General features: G+C 40.5%; 1 protein-coding gene across 1 annotated transcript in view; it reads right to left on the bottom strand.

The window, feature by feature from the left end:
- Nucleotides 1-17,349, bottom strand: part of slc9a1a (solute carrier family 9 member A1a) — a 34,269-nt gene that overhangs the window by 7,304 nt on the left and 9,616 nt on the right. The window contains exons 2-11 of the mRNA XM_084556342.1: nucleotides 14,331-14,803; nucleotides 13,171-13,421; nucleotides 10,911-11,128; nucleotides 8,430-8,632; nucleotides 5,518-5,607; nucleotides 3,245-3,315; nucleotides 2,747-2,923; nucleotides 1,989-2,115; nucleotides 1,512-1,613; nucleotides 702-783 (exon numbers count right to left, since the gene is read on the bottom strand). Of these exons, the coding sequence (XP_084412468.1) occupies nucleotides 702-783; nucleotides 1,512-1,613; nucleotides 1,989-2,115; nucleotides 2,747-2,923; nucleotides 3,245-3,315; nucleotides 5,518-5,607; nucleotides 8,430-8,632; nucleotides 10,911-11,128; nucleotides 13,171-13,421; nucleotides 14,331-14,803 (1,794 nt within the window). The remainder of the gene's footprint in view (nucleotides 1-701; nucleotides 784-1,511; nucleotides 1,614-1,988; nucleotides 2,116-2,746; nucleotides 2,924-3,244; nucleotides 3,316-5,517; nucleotides 5,608-8,429; nucleotides 8,633-10,910; nucleotides 11,129-13,170; nucleotides 13,422-14,330; nucleotides 14,804-17,349) is intronic.

Here is a 17,349-nt window from a genome sequence, read left to right as displayed (position 1 = left end):
CAAAGGGAGCTAATGTTATTCTGCCATCAGAGTGCATGAACAGACTGTGTACAAGGGGAGAAAAACGTGATCAACAAATATTAAGGTCAACAAAGTAATTTCCAAATAGTTCACAGTACAAAAAAGAAAAAAATAGAACAAAGACAGTAACAATAATTTACAGTGCAACACATGCTGAAATAATTCCACTTTTTGTTTTAATGAAGAACACAAACTGAAACTCCCTGCATGCTGGACTAGAGCCTAAGACTTTGTTAATAAATCAGGTAGGATAAATTAAAGGATCATCTTATCTTATTAGTAATGAATACTTAAAGTGTACAAGCAAGATAATTAGCATGCATGTTAGGGTTGCTGTTAAAATGACTCTTCGCTACACTCACTACATACCTGGGAAGATTTTGTTTGCTGTTTGCTGCTCAGCAGGTTTGAAATCAGTAACTCTCCCTAAAATAAAACCACAGACTGGTTTACATGCTGACTGGTACATGCAATCATGATCTCTGTCAGCGGGGAAATATCTATTATTGCAGCTGTGACAACTAGCAGTGTTTCTAAAAGTCCTTGTGATTACTACCTCGTGAACCTAAAAAAATACAATGTCTGACGCTTCTCGATCCTATTACTGATCTAATTTTTTTTTTACAATTGCTTCAAGGGGTACCTGACAGTAAAGTGGCGGTGGGTACAAATCTGTTTACCTGAGGCCAGTCTGGCTCGACACATGGTCGGGGAGTCAGGAGGAGCAGCAGGCACCGTCAAGTAGTTATTCATCTCTTTAATCTAGAAAACACGGCAATATTGTGTGTTTTTTGGCATGGCATCACCTTGTGAATGTAGTCAACATGTATCATTGATGTGCAATGCGTAGACGAGAGAAGCAACACGCTGAGTGCCTTACAGCAAAGAAAATAAAACAGCTCAGTGAGTCCATGATGTGACTCAGTGTCTTTAGCAAACTTCATTAAAATTATGTGTTGCTTCATTAGAGTCTGCAGAAATCCTCAAGTCTACCGTAGGTTCTAGCATATTGGATTTACACTAAGCAGGAGGCCATTTTCATTATGTAATTACAGCCTGGTGAAATGGAAGACAGTGGTAGGACCACTCAACTGCACAAATAAATCAGCTCCTGTTTGTGTCGGGAAAATTAGTTTAGGAGGTTGAATGTGCTCTCTAATTAGAAGCCAAATCGTACTTTTGGCTGAATCATTTGACTGCCGGTGGCACAGTATGAAATGAGAAGAACTGCTCCTTTGTTCTTTGGAGTGAACTGTTTCTCATGTTTTACCACAAGCTGTCAGCTGCAAAACAGTTTCCATTATATTATGCTGAAATGCTATATTACACTGCACAACTGCCTCTGTTGCACACAAAGTGGTGTAACGTGATAATTATGTAATGTCTCAAACTGGCTGGCTAATATGTGCTTCAGTTGATTGCGTCGTGAGCAATATTTGACAGTCTGCTTGATTCAGGAGGTGATTCTTGATCTCAGAAGTGTTGCTTACCTTCTTCTCCAACTCAATCATCCGTTGCTTCTTGATAAGTAGGTCGCTAAATCCATCCTCAAAAGGATCGGCCACGAGAGTATGTCTGTTGTAAGAGCGCAGCTGAGAAATAAAGACACACAAAAAATTTATCAGAAGAGGTTGGACTACTACAGTGACATCATTGCTCGATTTTCTCAGGCCACGATCACCAAGGAAACTAATATTCTTAACCAGTGCAAATCAATGAGCAGCGCTGCCCTGTGTCCTTAAAAAGTCAAGCTTAGTTAATGTATGATTAGTGTTACTGATTTAATTCCAACTCGAAAACAATCAATACATCAGAAACTAACATGGCAACTGTGTTTTCTTTGTCAGCACAGATCAATGTTAATAATGGTGTGTTCAGCTCCAAGTGATGCAAGACAATACGACTGGCTAATACAAATCAGAAACGACTATGTAATTATCTAACTATTCATCAATCAGCAGTGTTACCCTCTGCCGTGTCCTCTGAAGGTTACTCCTGAGGATTTTCCTGATCTCCTCCTCTCGGCCTTTGGGCAGCTGAGGAAGAGCTCGCTCTACAGTTTTGGGAGGAGCAGGCTTCTTGGGCTGGATGTTCCTGACAAATACAGAGGGATAACGATGAGATTTCTCATCAAATGAGAAAATTTGAATTTGCTTTGTAGACTGACAGAAAACCTGATAAGCATCCAAACACATTCAGTTCTATTGGCGTGTGTGAAAACACACCACTATCTAACAATCGAACCACTGACATAGCACTTCCTTTAATATACTGTCTGAGTTACTAAACCTCAGATACGTGTGAAGATGTCTCAATGTGTGATTAAAACTCATTTACTTAGAATGTTAAAGATGATATGTCGTGTTTTTTTTTTTTTTTTTAACTAAAGAATGATGCTATTGCTACAGTGAGGGCCTTGCAGTCGCTTGCACTATGCTTCTTATATAACATACAAGCTACTTGATGGAGGTATACAACAGTGTTCATTGCAGAAGCAGCACCTACAAAAACTTTAACTCACTAAAGCCATTCTAGTTTTAAATGTGAGATCTCGACAGAAACTACAGTAGTTCAATATGTTTGTTTTATTGTGAAATAATACCCTAACATATAGAATCTGAACCGTCCCTCCTGTTGGCTAATTTAATGACTGCGTAAGTGTTAATAGCAAAAAATTCAGAACATTGCTTAAAGCACTTTGAGCGTGAGGCGACTCAGTACTCACTGCATGGAAACGGTGGAAGGCATGGCAGCAGGCATCTTGACTCCCGCTCCGCTCTCCACCAGCTCAATGGCCTGTTTCATTTCCATCTTGTGGTAGAAGGCGATGAGCTGTGGCTCCTTGGAGCGCTCGCCTGCAATCAGGCACTTCTTCACATACTTCTTGTTGAAGCGGTTCAGCCTGAGAGGAGGAGAAGAGTGATAGATGAAAACAAAGACCAAGAACAGAAAAAAAAAAAGGAAAAGAAGAGGTTTAAAGATGGAAATAATCACTGACAACAATAGCTACAGCTAGATTATTTCTTGTCTCAAAAGTTTAATACACATATGCTTATGTATAGGAAATATTTTAGTGCTTTTCTTAATTTGATACAATCAAATCATCAGACAGACATTTAGGCTTATGTAGTCTGTGAAGAGCATTATTCAGTATGATGGATCTTCAGTATTCAATTAGTAATAATAATAATAGTTATATGTCAGCTCTCTCAGAAAGCCGTACTTGTCCTTCCAGTGGTGATGTCCATAGTGTCCACAGATATCCTCGATTCCAGTCAGCAAATGGTCAAGAAACTGGGGATCACAGAGTAGACAAGTGGGACAGACAGAAACATATACTTTAGATTGAATTAGACTCTCTGGACTCAACTGCCTGAAGTCTTCTCTGGAGAATGTTTTCATTTACTGCTACAAAAAAGACTGAGTAAGGTAGAAAAATGCCATGTCTGAGCCTCAGACTTCCCAGGATCCATGTTCTATGTCATGTTTCTTCGGTGCATGGTTGGTGATAAAGAGTGTGACAGTGATTACAGGTCCTCTGGTAGCGTCAGACATTGCTCAGCTGAATCTTATAGCTTTTGCTTGACAGCATTAACCATTCCTCACACTGAAAACTCCCTCTCAGGTAACACTGCCAACATCATTATCAACAACAGCAGGCGACGAGCTATAAAGTGGAATCCATGAGAGAAACCCAGGCGCAGCGGCGGCAGGTAATTGATTGGACAGAGTTTATTAACAGTGGCAGCACGTCTGCTCAAAGGAATGTAGCATCACATTTGTTGTTCAGACTGCAACCGGCCTGCAGATCACTCTAGTGCTCTGACTAAGCTTGCAGATGACAGCCTGACAGGCAGTGTTGCTATGGGAACAAGTCATTAAGCAGAGCACCAGCGTCTACTTCTGCTTTGTCAGAAGTGACTGATTTATATAAAGACAGCCCCCACACTGTGAAGGGTGAAACGTCTCATCATTCAAAGTGGAAGTGCTATTAGATGACAAGTGAGACCTGACGTATCAATGAATATACAGAGATACATTCACATCTTTCACCATGTCTATTGGACTCTGGACTAAAGCCTCAAGTGTACATGAGGCTGTATGTGTTCTAAAAAGCATGATTTGTGGAATTGCTCATAGAATTGTGCAACACCATCAGGCCCTCATTGTGCAGTGTATGCATTTCCTATTCTACTGCACAAATAACATCCACACACCAATTAGGCATAACATTATGATCACTGACAGGTGCCTGTCTTTTTGTCTTGTTACCATGGCAGCAAGTGAACATTTTGTCCTCAAAGTTGATGTGTTAGGAGCTGGAAGATTTGAGAGGATTGGAGCGACTTTGACAAGGGCCAAAGTGCGTCAGATGGGTCAGATCTCCAGCAGTATATCATTCATAGTATACTGTGATACCATTGTTATTGTGAGAAGCATTTCTTAATAGAATTGTATTGCGAGTTGTCATGTAATTCCCACCCAAACAACAAATGCAACGAGTAAACTCACTTTGCAGCACCTTTGTGACAGGTTGGACAGGTATGCCAGCTAATCTTTTGCAAAAATAGATAACAATAACCATGGCAGAAGCCAGGTTAGCACTCTATTGGATTCTTCGTCACATTTCAGCCCAGTGCGACTCCGTCCTCAGCCAGCTCTGCTGACACTAATCACTGGCGTTTTACAGTGGAGGAGAAGCCATTAGGACAGCCTGCTCTTGTAGCCTTGAGCATTGGTGACTCACCGTCAGGCCCTAGAGGGGACTGCGTGTGTGTGTCTGCATGTGTGTACTTATCCGAGCTGTATTATTTATAGCTTTAAACACTCAGGGATCACAGACCACTGTGCTTACTTACAGATTTGTTTCAGTGCCAAAAACTACAGATACTAGGAGTTATGTTTTGTTTTTACACGCAGAAGTCATATTTAACTAGATGGTAAAAAAAATCTGATGTTATAAAACTGGGCAAAAAACATTTTATGACCAAAAATGTCTGGATTGATATTGTTGTGCCATCAACACACTGAAGTGAAGTACCACCACACGGCCAGTAGGTGGAAGCAAAGATCTAAAGTTGACGAACTAAAAATAAAAAAATAATAAAAAAAGAGACTGTCACATTTTATATATCTGCAACTGAAAGGGAATTCTGAATATTATCCAAAATGGATCAAATTATTTGAGCAACTGCTGTGCACTCGTCAGCGCAGGGGGTTGTGCACTGTCTATCTGTATTTGCCTGTGCATTTAAGCCAAAACAGGAAGTGAGAATAAACGGCAGTGTGTTAACAAGTTAGCGTGGTGAAATGTGAAGTGGCAGGATCCTTATTTTCAACATGTGTCACGTTCATGAAGACGGCCTGTGGTTGAAATAATTTCAAACCATTTAGACATTTCTTTTGGTCAACTGCATGGCAATCATCTGATGCCAGTCATCTGTATGTGTTGTTAGACAGATTAGACTGTAGTTTATTGAAGGGAACAGGTTGTACCTGGGTATGGATCTCCTCATTAATCGAGCGCTTGGCCTCCTGTTTCTTCTTCACTGCCAAAAGCTCCACCAGAGGTTTGATAGTCATGCCCTTCAAGGAGAAGATAAGGAACAAAACATTATTCACCACAAACAGCTCCTTATCACCCAATCTGTACAAGTTCTCTTATCTGTAAAGTTTTTTTTCCTAATCTTTCTGTGACAATCCTCTAAGCTGACACATTTTACACATTTTGCAAAAAGAAATCTTGATCCAAACGTCTTACTACATTGGAAGGGGGAAACTTGCAGACAGTTTTAAGCTTTACAAATCAAAATCTAGAACTGTAGCCTCATCCCATTGAAACAAGCTCAGTGAAGCATTATATGCACCTTCAAAGTGCATATAATGCATATCAATATTAATTTGTCATCCAATACCTGCTTCCTCGAAAAGAAGAGTGAAGCAATGAGATGCTTCTTTGAAAAAGAAACTCAGATGAAGGTAAATACTAAACTTTAATGTTCTGCATGGACAGACAGTGATACGTTCTAATTTTCTCAATTTTTTTTCTAAAGTTAACAATTGGATATCATAGCCATACTAGAAACATAGCATGATTTTGATACGGCAGCGACATGATTTAGAAAAATGCACCGTCAAATAACCGAGTGGATCCAGGAATATAAATTCTGATGTTGGGTCTCCTTCAGATCATAACTAGGAAGGCTGGCCAAAGCAGCTTTGGAGCAGTGACGTGTGTGTTTATGTATCCTCATTCCTGTCTGCACCTAAATGCTTGAGTGTATCATTTGGCCTCTTAAGGAGATTAAGTCAGCCATCTGGTTAACTGTAATAACATCATGTGGATAACAGAAGAGTCCTGCTCTTTAATAATAGCAGGTTTTTCTACGAGGCATGTACATATGCTAAGGAGCTTGCACTTGTATCACCTCATACTTACTCAATACAAAACATGACGCTTTATTATAGAAATGATTCTATACAAGAATATACCAAGACAGCATGGCATTCTTCACTACAGACAAGGAACAGTTTTTATACTACCCTAAATCAAATGTCCCACCTTAGGCTGTTTGGTGCAACAAAAAAAAGAAAAAAAAAAAAGAAGAAAACATGTCAGACTGGAGCCATGATATTTATATTATTGATTATAATGGTTAACTGAATTAGTATCATTAACGATAACAGCCACTATCTGTGCTCCAAGATTGGACATTTACCTGAATCAACAGCATCAATATCAGGGATGTCTCAATCGGTATCTGGGCCAATCTAGCCGTTTTCAAAATGACTGCATCAGAGTGGATCGAGGCACATAGCCAAGCCCAATTTATTTGTATTTGTTTTACGGCTGCCTAAACCAACATCAGACTAAATACGTCTACTGTGTGGAAGTACTTTACAGAATTGAGAAGAAATGTCTGTTGTATAGTTTTAAAATGCTGATGATTTAGTATTTGTTGAGATAGTGTGAATGTTAAATGAAACTATACACGCACAGTATTTATTAAAATATTACAGTTACCATTATTGTTAGTTGGTAATTCAGTTTACTAAAACAGTTAGAACTGGATGGGTTAGGTCAGAAGAGGCCAGTGTACTTTTAGTTTATTTACTTTTATTTAGCACAAAGAACAAAGAAGGCTCTTGAAGGAATCATTTTTTTTTCCCCATCAAGGCAAGTTTTTCTTTCTCAGTGCATTGCAGCTATTCAGGTGTCAAGTATGTAGGCCACATTGGACTCATTTTGAAGTTTATTGTACTTTATGCAGTTGCACAGCACACACATGATCTGGGATAATGAATCACCTGGGGAGGAAATACCGTTTAATTACAAAACCTGCAAAAATAAAAAATAAAAAATCTGATCGGGACTTGGATCGGCCAATACTCAATATTAAATTATCAGGATCGGACTGGGGACTAAAAATCAGGACAACCCTAATTATTATCAACAACTTCCAACAACAGTCTCAATTCCATTTAACGAGACTAACATCAGTCAGAACATCGCATTGCACAACTCGATATTACTGTTTTATTGCTAAATAAAACTATTAATGCAAAGATTTTTAAAAAAAATCATAACTCCACATTAAAAGAGGCCTCTACCTTCCACGCCCTTGACTGAAGTGGAAGTGCTGAGTATAGCAGTATGAATAAAATATGTTTCTAATGTAGCTTCTGAGAAGTAAAGTTTTATTTTAGCCGTTGCTGTTCTGGGTTCACTTTACATCCAAGTATCCTCCTGCACATCCACCTGGAGACTGGTTTATATGTCACGACTGAAAGATGCAATGCACAGTGCTTAAAATGAACGTAATACGTACACAATCACTGCATGTGTGTATTTATCTGCTATTTTATTATCTTAAAGTTCACTCAGTGAAAAGATTCAGTATTCGTTCTGCATAGTTTACACATTTGATGGCTGAATTATCACCTGTCTATGCCTGACTGTGAACTTTGAAGTGACACCATGAAATTGGATTTTCTAAACCAGCAGGTGCTCAGAAAAAAGACAATAGGACCGCATGAGACTGAGCTGCAGCTAATGTGAAATCAAATAGGCAAGTAAATCAGCCCCTTTCTGTAAAGGTATTTTCATTACATCCATCTGATGTTCAATTTTGTACACTGCCACCTCCACGGATGCTTGTAAATACAACATTTGGTCTGACTTAGACAAAATTAAGCCTTGGTGACCACTGGGGACTCAAACAGTGGTGCAAGAAAATATTCAAACTTCATGTATTAGATGCAAATATTTTTCACCAAAAGGAGCTCTTTAGCAAAACAGCATAAAGGGCAGCTGAAGCAATGTCTAATATCTGTTTTAGAGAGAGGTTAAGTGCAAGAATCACGTTTTCTCCTGCTAACGTTGATATAATTAGCTAGTGTGCTCATACCTGAACAAAGACAGTGAAGAAGATGACCGTGATGATAGCAGTGAGGAACAGGTTTCTCTTGGGAAAGTGTTCCTCTTTTAGCAGGAAGGCGAGGGAGAAGGCGATGGCACCTCGCAGGCCACCGTAGGCCACAATGAATTGATCCTTGGTGGTCAGCTTGACAATGCGGAACTTGTTGATTATGTAGGTTAGACCAACCACACCTGGGAAGAGCAAAGGACAAGCAGTGAGTTTAGCTTTGTCTGTCACTGAGTAGACTTTGTGACCTTGTGAGTGTTTAACACACCTAGGTGTAGACATTGAGGTGTGGACATACACTATATTGCCAAAAGTATTCACTCAGCCATCCAAATAATTCAATTCATGTGTTCCAATCACTTCCATGGCTACAGGTGTATAAAATCAAGCACCTAGGCATGCAGACTGCTTCTACTAACATTTGTGAAAGAATAGGTCGCTCTCAGGAGCTCAATGAATTCCAGCATGGTACTGTGATAGGATGCCACCTGTGCAACAAGTGCAGTCATGAAATTTCCTCTCTACTAAATATTCCACAGTCAACTGTCAGTGGTATTGTAACAAACTGGAAGCGATTGGGAACGACAGCAACTCGGCCACGCAAAATGACAGAGTGGGGTCAGTGGATGCTGAGGCGCATAGTGTGCAGATGTCGCCAACTTTCTGCTGAGTCAATTGCTACAGACCTCCAAACTTCACGTTGTCTTCAGATTAGCTCAAGAACAGTGCGTAGAGAGCTTCATGAAATGGGTTTCCATGGCCGGGCAGCTGCATCCAAGCCATACATCACCAAGTGCAATGCAAAACATTGGTTGCATTGGTGTAAAGCACGCCGCCACTGGACTCTAGAGCAGTGGAGACGCGTTCTCTGGAGTCACAAATCATGCTTCTCCATTTGGCAACATGATGGATGAATCTGGGTTTGGCGGTTGCCAGGAGAACGGTACTTGTCTGACTGCATTATACCAAGTGTGAAGTTTGGTGGAGGAGGGATTAAGGTGTGGGGTTGTTTTTCAGGAGCTGGGCTTAGCCCCTTAGTTCCAGTGAAAGGAACTCTGAATGCTTCAGCATACCAAGAGATTTTGGACAATTCCATGCTCCCAACTTTGTGGAAACAGTTTGGGGATGGCCCCTTCCTGTTCCAACACGACTGTGCACCAGTGCACGAAGAAAGGTCCATAAAGACATGGATGAGCGAGTCATGGATGAGTCCGGACCTCAGCCCGATAGAACACCTTTGGGATGAATTAGAGCGAAGGCTGCGAGCCAGGCCTTCTCATCCAACATCTGTGTCTGACCTCACAAATGTGCTTCTGGAAGAATGGTCAAAAATTCCCATAAACACACTCCTAAGCCTTATGGAAAAACCTTCCCAGAGGAATTTAAGCTGTTATAGTTGCAAAGGATGGGCCTACGTCATATTAAACCCTATGGATTAAGAATGGGATGTCACTATGGGTGTAAAGGTAGATGAGCGAATACTTTTGGCAATATAGTGTATGTGACTGATAGTAATGTTGCTCTCCATTCATCCCATACAAACTGCTTAAAAAGACAGAACTTGCTTGGGATATATTGTCCATAAATAATGTCAGCTGTTTTGGTCAGCTATGCATTGTAGCATTGTAGCATGTAAACACACTGTAGACATTATTAAATTCTTCTTTACTTGCAAATTTTAGTTTTTTTTTTGGACAACACAGCACCATCGGGGGGAGTGCTGCCTAGAAACTGTGTAATTAGCAGTAATATTAGATGTACTGTATATGTTTTATAGTAAATAAATAAGGGGAGCTACTGTTTTTTACAGCGTGGACCTTATTTCTAGCACAAAATACAGTCGTTTACTCACCGAAATAACTGTTGTGTCATTTGCACTCATTTAGGAAATAATTAGATCAATGTATATCCATACAGCGGGAGTGAGTTTATGAATCTCATTATCAGCTCCTAGGGCTGAAATCTAACTAAGAATTTAAGACTGCATGACAGAGCAATCTTCTTGATTCTTTCAGTCTTTCTTTCAGTTTCAATCTCTCTGCAGCAGCACTAGTCTGGCATATGACAAATCATCAACAGAAGGACTTGTGACATCCTGACGTCACAAGGAAATTCCCCTCACATACCAACAGATGTGATCAAAAAGTATTTACTCATTATATAGAGTACTATACTTTTAACTCCTCTAAAATAAATATACTGTACTTTTGAGCTTTTGAGTTTGTCATGGGAAATCAGTTAAATTAAAAGCACTTAAGAATAAATAAGGAGTGACTGTCTTATGTAAATATATATGAATTAAAGCCAAACACAGTATAAAAATGATCTTCCATGAATAAACCTCAAAAACAGGAGATACTGTACATATATGCACAACACCTCCTCTGTTGATTGATATCATGTTACATCAGAGCATGGCACTATTGCATTTTTTTAAAGAAGAAAAATAGAGGTCGAGCTGACCTATGACCCGTGCAACCAGACACAGAATGACAGTGACCGTGACGAAGGTCCAGTTCCAGGCGTGAGGTCCGTCCACTGTGGCCACGCCCAGAAAGATGAAGATCAGTGTCTCACTGACGCTGCTCCACATTTTCAGGAAGTACTTGATGGTGGTGTGGGACTTATGGGATATGTTGGCCTCTACATAGGGACGCATGACTGCTCCACATGCTATTAATCTGAAAAGAGAAGTAAAATGGGTTTAATTTGCATGTTTATCATCATTCAGATTAAAACATTCAAATTAAACTAAGAAACACAGAAGTATAAAGTCACAGTTTGACGTAACCACTTCTGGAGCCCACTTCTCTGTTTCATGCTAGAGTCATGTCATCAACAGTTTCAGTGTGAAAAATGTGGAAGCCAAAAGCAACATCTTAGAAGTGCCAAAGGTCACAGCAAAATTCACCTTCATTCCTCCTCCATGCCAATATAGGCTTGGCTTACAAGGTCTTAGAGAAATGATGAAAGGAATATATATAAAAAATCTAGATGTTGATGTGAAGTGAATTAAGACCGCTACAGGCATCGGGGGGATTGTCCTTGAAGCTACACATCCTTTGGCCCTGACACAGGGGAGAAACTCAGTATATCAGCACCACTTGTCAGCAACATCAATAACGCCTACTGCCGTAACCACAAAACGAATTGCTACGTAGTGGAAGAGGAGATGAAATAGCACCTCAGAGAATGTTGAGGTACCAATAAATCCAGGCTGGGTTTAGGTGCCATTGGATCAGATTAATTCATTATACCACTAGTTATATGGAGTGTAATCTGCCAGGATAGAGCTTCCCTGCAGTGGCAAGGTTAGATATGGGGACCATGACATCTAACCACTGCGGAGAGATGTCATAAACATGCAATACAAAACACAGCTGGAGTATTGCAGATAGCAGACATGGCACACCACACACTTAACAGTAAACTCTGAACCTGCATACTGCAGCTAAAAGGGGAAAAGAGAGGCAGCAAAGTTACCCACTCAGAGATTCTATAAAAAAGCACTCTAAAAGTACATAATGTAGCCACATCAAATCGTGGCAATCTCTCCAAAAGTAGTCAAGACATTTCACTAACAAAAATGTGAAACTCATGGTGGCGCTACAGGAAAGGTGATTGCCAAACTTCATTTCAATCCTATAATAGTTGTTGAGATGCACAAAGCTAGTGTTAATTAAAAGGTCCTGGTGAAACTCTTAAATCAATGTTACTTGGAAAAATAAAACCAACGTTTGTGCAGAACAGGATATTAATGCACTATACAGTAAAACACCCATCTTCGCAATAGCCCAAGAAATATTGAGAAAATGTATTTGAAAAACCACATGTTTGACTGATTAAACTACAATGAAAGCTCCATATTTAAAAGCCAAATTCAACTATGAGTAAACTTTTTATGTGGACATACCAATGTAATCTCTTTACACCTTTTGCATGCAGTCTCAGATCTGCTCTATGTTCCACGGTCACCCTATGCAGTCACTGGTGTAGTTCTGGCCAGGTCCACATCAAACATGCTGGATGGCCTAAACTTAGTTACGTTTGATCTGACCAAGCAATATACTGCCAATATTAAATTGGCTTCTCTTAATGCTCTTTGGCAAAGTTTTAGGCAAATGAAAGCTGACTTTCTCCAGTGTTCTTCACTGGACTGTGTAGACACTGGACAGCCAGTGTTCCTTCTGTTATTGGAAGGACGGCTCTTTCTTTACCCCCTAACCACTGCTGGATCTGTGTTTAAGATGAGTTTCTTTTGCCAATCAATCCTCATTTACAGTCTTTTATCTTTATTAAGTCTCTGTAAAACTGTGGCAACACATTATTTTAAAATGACAATAACGAATCTATCTATCTACCCATCTATCATAATCTGGTTTCTCACTTGTTCAGGCAATCTCTTACCATGTGGAGTCATGTTGCATTGGACGCAACATTACAAAATTGAGAAAGTTGAGGTGTGCGACTGTTATTTCATAACACTGTACATGCAGTTGGGTGTAACTGGAAATTATGTGTGCAATTTAGTCGATGAACTCACCCTTGTTGAACTTGTATATACCAGACATCTCAACTTAACAATATTCCAGTGATTGCAAATCATACAATTTTGCATCCTTTAATATTTAGTGAGCCTGTCATTGTATATTGTACATTGTGATAGCATTTTATGCTGATGGTCTCTCTCCAAGTCAGCCTAAATAACCACCGTCAAACTCACGCCATGATGCCGGAGAGGTGGAACATCTCTGCTGACAGGTAGGCCATGTAGCTGTACACAAACACAAAGAGTGGTTCGATGACACGGGTGTGGGAGGTGAAGCGTGAGGTGAAGGCAGCCAGGATCCCATAGATAGCTCCCACTAGAACGCCACCCAACGCCACAATGAGGAAGGAGATGACTCCCAGGAAGCCGTCCAACACTGTCACCGTGCCAGCAGCCGCAAACTCCTCAAAGAGGTGATAAAGAACCTACAAGAGGTGAGAATATTAGACAGGAGTGAGAAAGAAAAGTGAACAGTAACAATGCTGATTATGACACGTGATACTGCTGAGACATTGTAATGAAAACTCAGTGTATTTGTAGTGAACATATCACAAACACTATGTGGCTGTATTCATTTGTATGTCTGGCTATGTTCAAAATAGGGACAATGGTTAGGATGGAAGCAATGCAAAGCTGGTTTGGCCTCTGTAATGTGGATACACATTGCATAGAAACAGAGTAAGGTCAAGTGAAATATAGTTGTTATTTTGCAAATCATACAACACAACTGATGTTATACAGTAAGTCTTCTGTAGTGTTTTATTTGTGCCGACTGAGCGAAAGGTAGCTCACAATACCAACTGCTGTAATGCAAGACAGGCTAATATGCAGAATGACTGGCAGCTTTCATAGGCTGATGAGCCCTGGCTCTACAAAGCCTGCACTCTGTCCAAGTATTATAAATATGCATGGGTGTCAGTCTTGTAGCAGACAGTATGCACATGGCCCTTGGGGACTGAGCATGCAGAGTATGTAAGGGGCACAGTGGGAAAGAGTTGTGGAAATATTTAGCCTGTTGTTCACGTAGGCAAGTGCTGTGCTAGTTGTTGTCAAAAACAACTCAATCAAATTAAAGGTGGTGACTTGGATAGCTATGACACAAGCATAGACAGTATCTTAACACTATAGGTGGTCTATATGGTAACAGGTCAACTAACAGCTGTCATGTGGTGAGCTGCGAATGACAGTGTGGAGACAGGCAGGTCAGCAGTTTACATGTTTAAAGGAAGAAATTCAGATTTCTTAACCTGATCTGGAAATAAACACTCTTTTGTGTCATAAAAGTCTGCCATCCATCACATTATGTTATATTATTTCCAGTTTTGGTCACTTACCACAGTTACAGCATCATTGAGCAGTGATTCACCAAACACCAGGATGTGCAACAACTCATTGATGTGGATCTCCTCAAACACAGCAAGCACAGCAACAGGATCCACAGCTGAAATGATGGAGCCAAACAGCAGGCAGGGCAGAAGCTCTAGCCCATGGAGTTCTGATGGGTTGGCTGGCTGGATCTGACACACAGCATACAGTAGGCCGCCAATGAAGAAGGCATTCCACAAAGTCCCCACAACAGCAAACATCAGGATTGTGCCCAGGTTCTCCATGAAGGGACGAATGGGCAGGAAGTAGCCAGCATCCAGGATAATGGGAGGCAGCAGGCAGAGGAAGAACAATTGAGAGTCCAGCACTGGTGGGACCTTCTCTCCAGCTACTTTGATGAGCCCCCCAACCAGCAGGCCCACCGTAATCAACAGGCAGCTCTCTGGCACAATGCCTGACAGACGAGGAATCAGATGAAACCCTGGGAAGGTGGATGGAAACAAGACAAGATGCAGTGACGTCAGTGAAGTCAACATGAATTTAGGGACAGATTTACTAGAAATCAATAGTGTCTGTAGGGTTAACACAGCAACAGTAGAGGGTCTATATATGTATACACAGAAGGTAAACAGGCACAGTATTGACCGCTATGCTAGCCAATAATTAGAACCCAATAATCAGCCACCGTAGTTCTATGTTTAAAATGCAGGAAAAGTGTATGGTGCAAATAAATCGCATGCCCTTGTGCAGCTTCTGTTGGGAACTGCATTTATTAAAGCAGACACAGGAAACTGGTTCATTAGTTAAGCCTAAATGTTTAGAGAAATGGCTGAAAAATTGAGCTGAAACTCTGTGTAGACAGGGCTTCCCATCCACTTTCTGAATGTGCAGCTCACGTGCACAGCAAAGTTAAATGCAACATAAAAGACTGCATTCCACACTGGTATGTTTATAGGAAATACAGTGGAAATCATTTTGATTTCTGTGCAGCCTGTGCAGACATGTCAGCGCAGACATGTCAGCGCAGACATGTCTCTGTCCTAACTGGCTCATTTCAACAACTACCACTTACCTTAACTTGACTTAAATAACAGACAGTGTGTGTGTGCAGCACAAAAAAATAGAAATACTATGCAAAACATTTCTCATAGATAGATCTCATATGACTGATCAACAAGTCAAGGTTGCAAAGTAAATACATTTGCCATAATCCTATATCCAGGAGATGGGAGAAAAACCAAGCAGTAAAAATGGAAAAAAACTTTCAACTTTCATTTGTCTTTTGGTTACGTGTAAATCCAATTTGAGGGGAGTTCCACGTAATTCAATTAACCTTTCACAATTACCTGCCATTGCTTGAGGCTGCATGGCTCATATCCAAGCACAAGCAGCTCCGCCGAGAGTCTTCAGGGACTGTTAATGTGAATGCTTTCACAAGAATTTAAGCTTTACTACTGCCTGAGAAATGACCAAACTTGTTTGACTTTAAGGGATGTTTTTGTAAAAGCTAGCCCAAGTAGTTTAACAAGTTTCACCTAAAACCATAAACACAGACATGACTACATACAGTATACACAGCGAGCTGACGGGACAACTGCAGGCTTTGCAAGTACAGTAACCAAAGGGGGATGAAGACTTCAAAGGGACAGCAGCGTGTATCCCATGGTGTGAAGTCTTAGCCCAGCTATATTTACTGTATACTATGCAGCACAGGCATGCGTCAACTTCTAGCCTGCACTGTACTAAATGACCCAATGGGGATACTGAAGCACAACACATACACAGAAATATGAACCAGGTATGGCTACAAGCTCATGTGGGCAAAACAATCTCACCCGCAAATATGGAAAATAATGATATGACTTCAATAACACGCTATGCAATTGAAAAATAGGGGTAAACCCTGGTGTAGCTAGACTCAATTCTTACCAGAAGGTGAGTCTGGTAATACATCATTTGGATTTCATTATGGGCCATGTTTCAACTGATACAGAGAAAAAAAATAACTCTGCAAGCAATTGGATAGTCCTACAACCAATCACAGCTAATTTGTTGTGAACAAATTCAACACAGTGTTCAGATGGTGTGTATGACCACGTTGTGGTTACTCTTCTGTCCATCACTGCATGGCCAAGCCTGGCCAAACTATTTGATTGGCCCTCCAGATCCTTGCTGGAGCATAATCAGCTCCCAGTGAGGCGACTCCGGATCAGCTTTGCTCCACAAATTACTTGTGGGCAGGGAAGTTGGTCTGGCTTCCTGGCTATGTTACAATTCTGGATTTTGGAAGCACCATGTGAAAACTTGCACTTGCCTCATATTACATGCTACAAAGGACTCCCTGAAGAGCCTCTGAGTGACACAATAAGTCCTAGCATATTGTGGGAGTATAGACTAAGAGAGAGAAATATAATTAGAAGGACTAATGTGTTAATTGAGCCATGTCAACAAGTTGTTTTTCACATCCACAGCTATTACATGGAAATATGTGGTCCACCCACAGCTACAAGTTTAGATTTTAATGGTAACATTCACAAAGACTTAACAGAATTTCAGCCCATGGTGCTATAAGAATTCTGGATAAACACATCCACAGCAAAACAGGTTTAACTACCATTTACCACTACAGCTCCAAAGTTCAAGCTCTTTTTTTCTGTGCAGTGACAGAAACACCGTCTGGCACAGTGGCCACAGGGTGTGTGCTTCCTCCTGAGCAATGAGAGGATGGAAAGGCAGGTGAACGGCTCAGGCCTGCTGCCATTTGCCTACATTTACACAATGTGGATGGTGGAGCAGCTGAATAATGTGCTCTCATTGGCAGATCACAGTTCATTATGTTATTGGCTGGCCTTGTACACGTTCTGACAGTTTACCCCAGAAGTATATGTATAAGTTTATAAGTTCCTGTCCCATTTATTAAACCAATAAAACGCATCTCTAATTAACAAAATAGTTTTCCCTGAAATTAATTCCATCATGCCTTAAAATGGATTAAATGTAACTCTACCTTTCCCTTATGTAGAATGA

The sequence above is a fragment of the Chelon labrosus genome (genome assembly GCF_963514085.1).
Source record: "Chelon labrosus genome assembly, chromosome: 12".
NCBI classification, from domain to species: domain Eukaryota; kingdom Metazoa; phylum Chordata; class Actinopteri; order Mugiliformes; family Mugilidae; genus Chelon; species Chelon labrosus.
The sequence above is the reverse complement of the archived record's forward strand: the minus strand, read 5'-3'. Positions and strand labels throughout refer to the sequence as shown.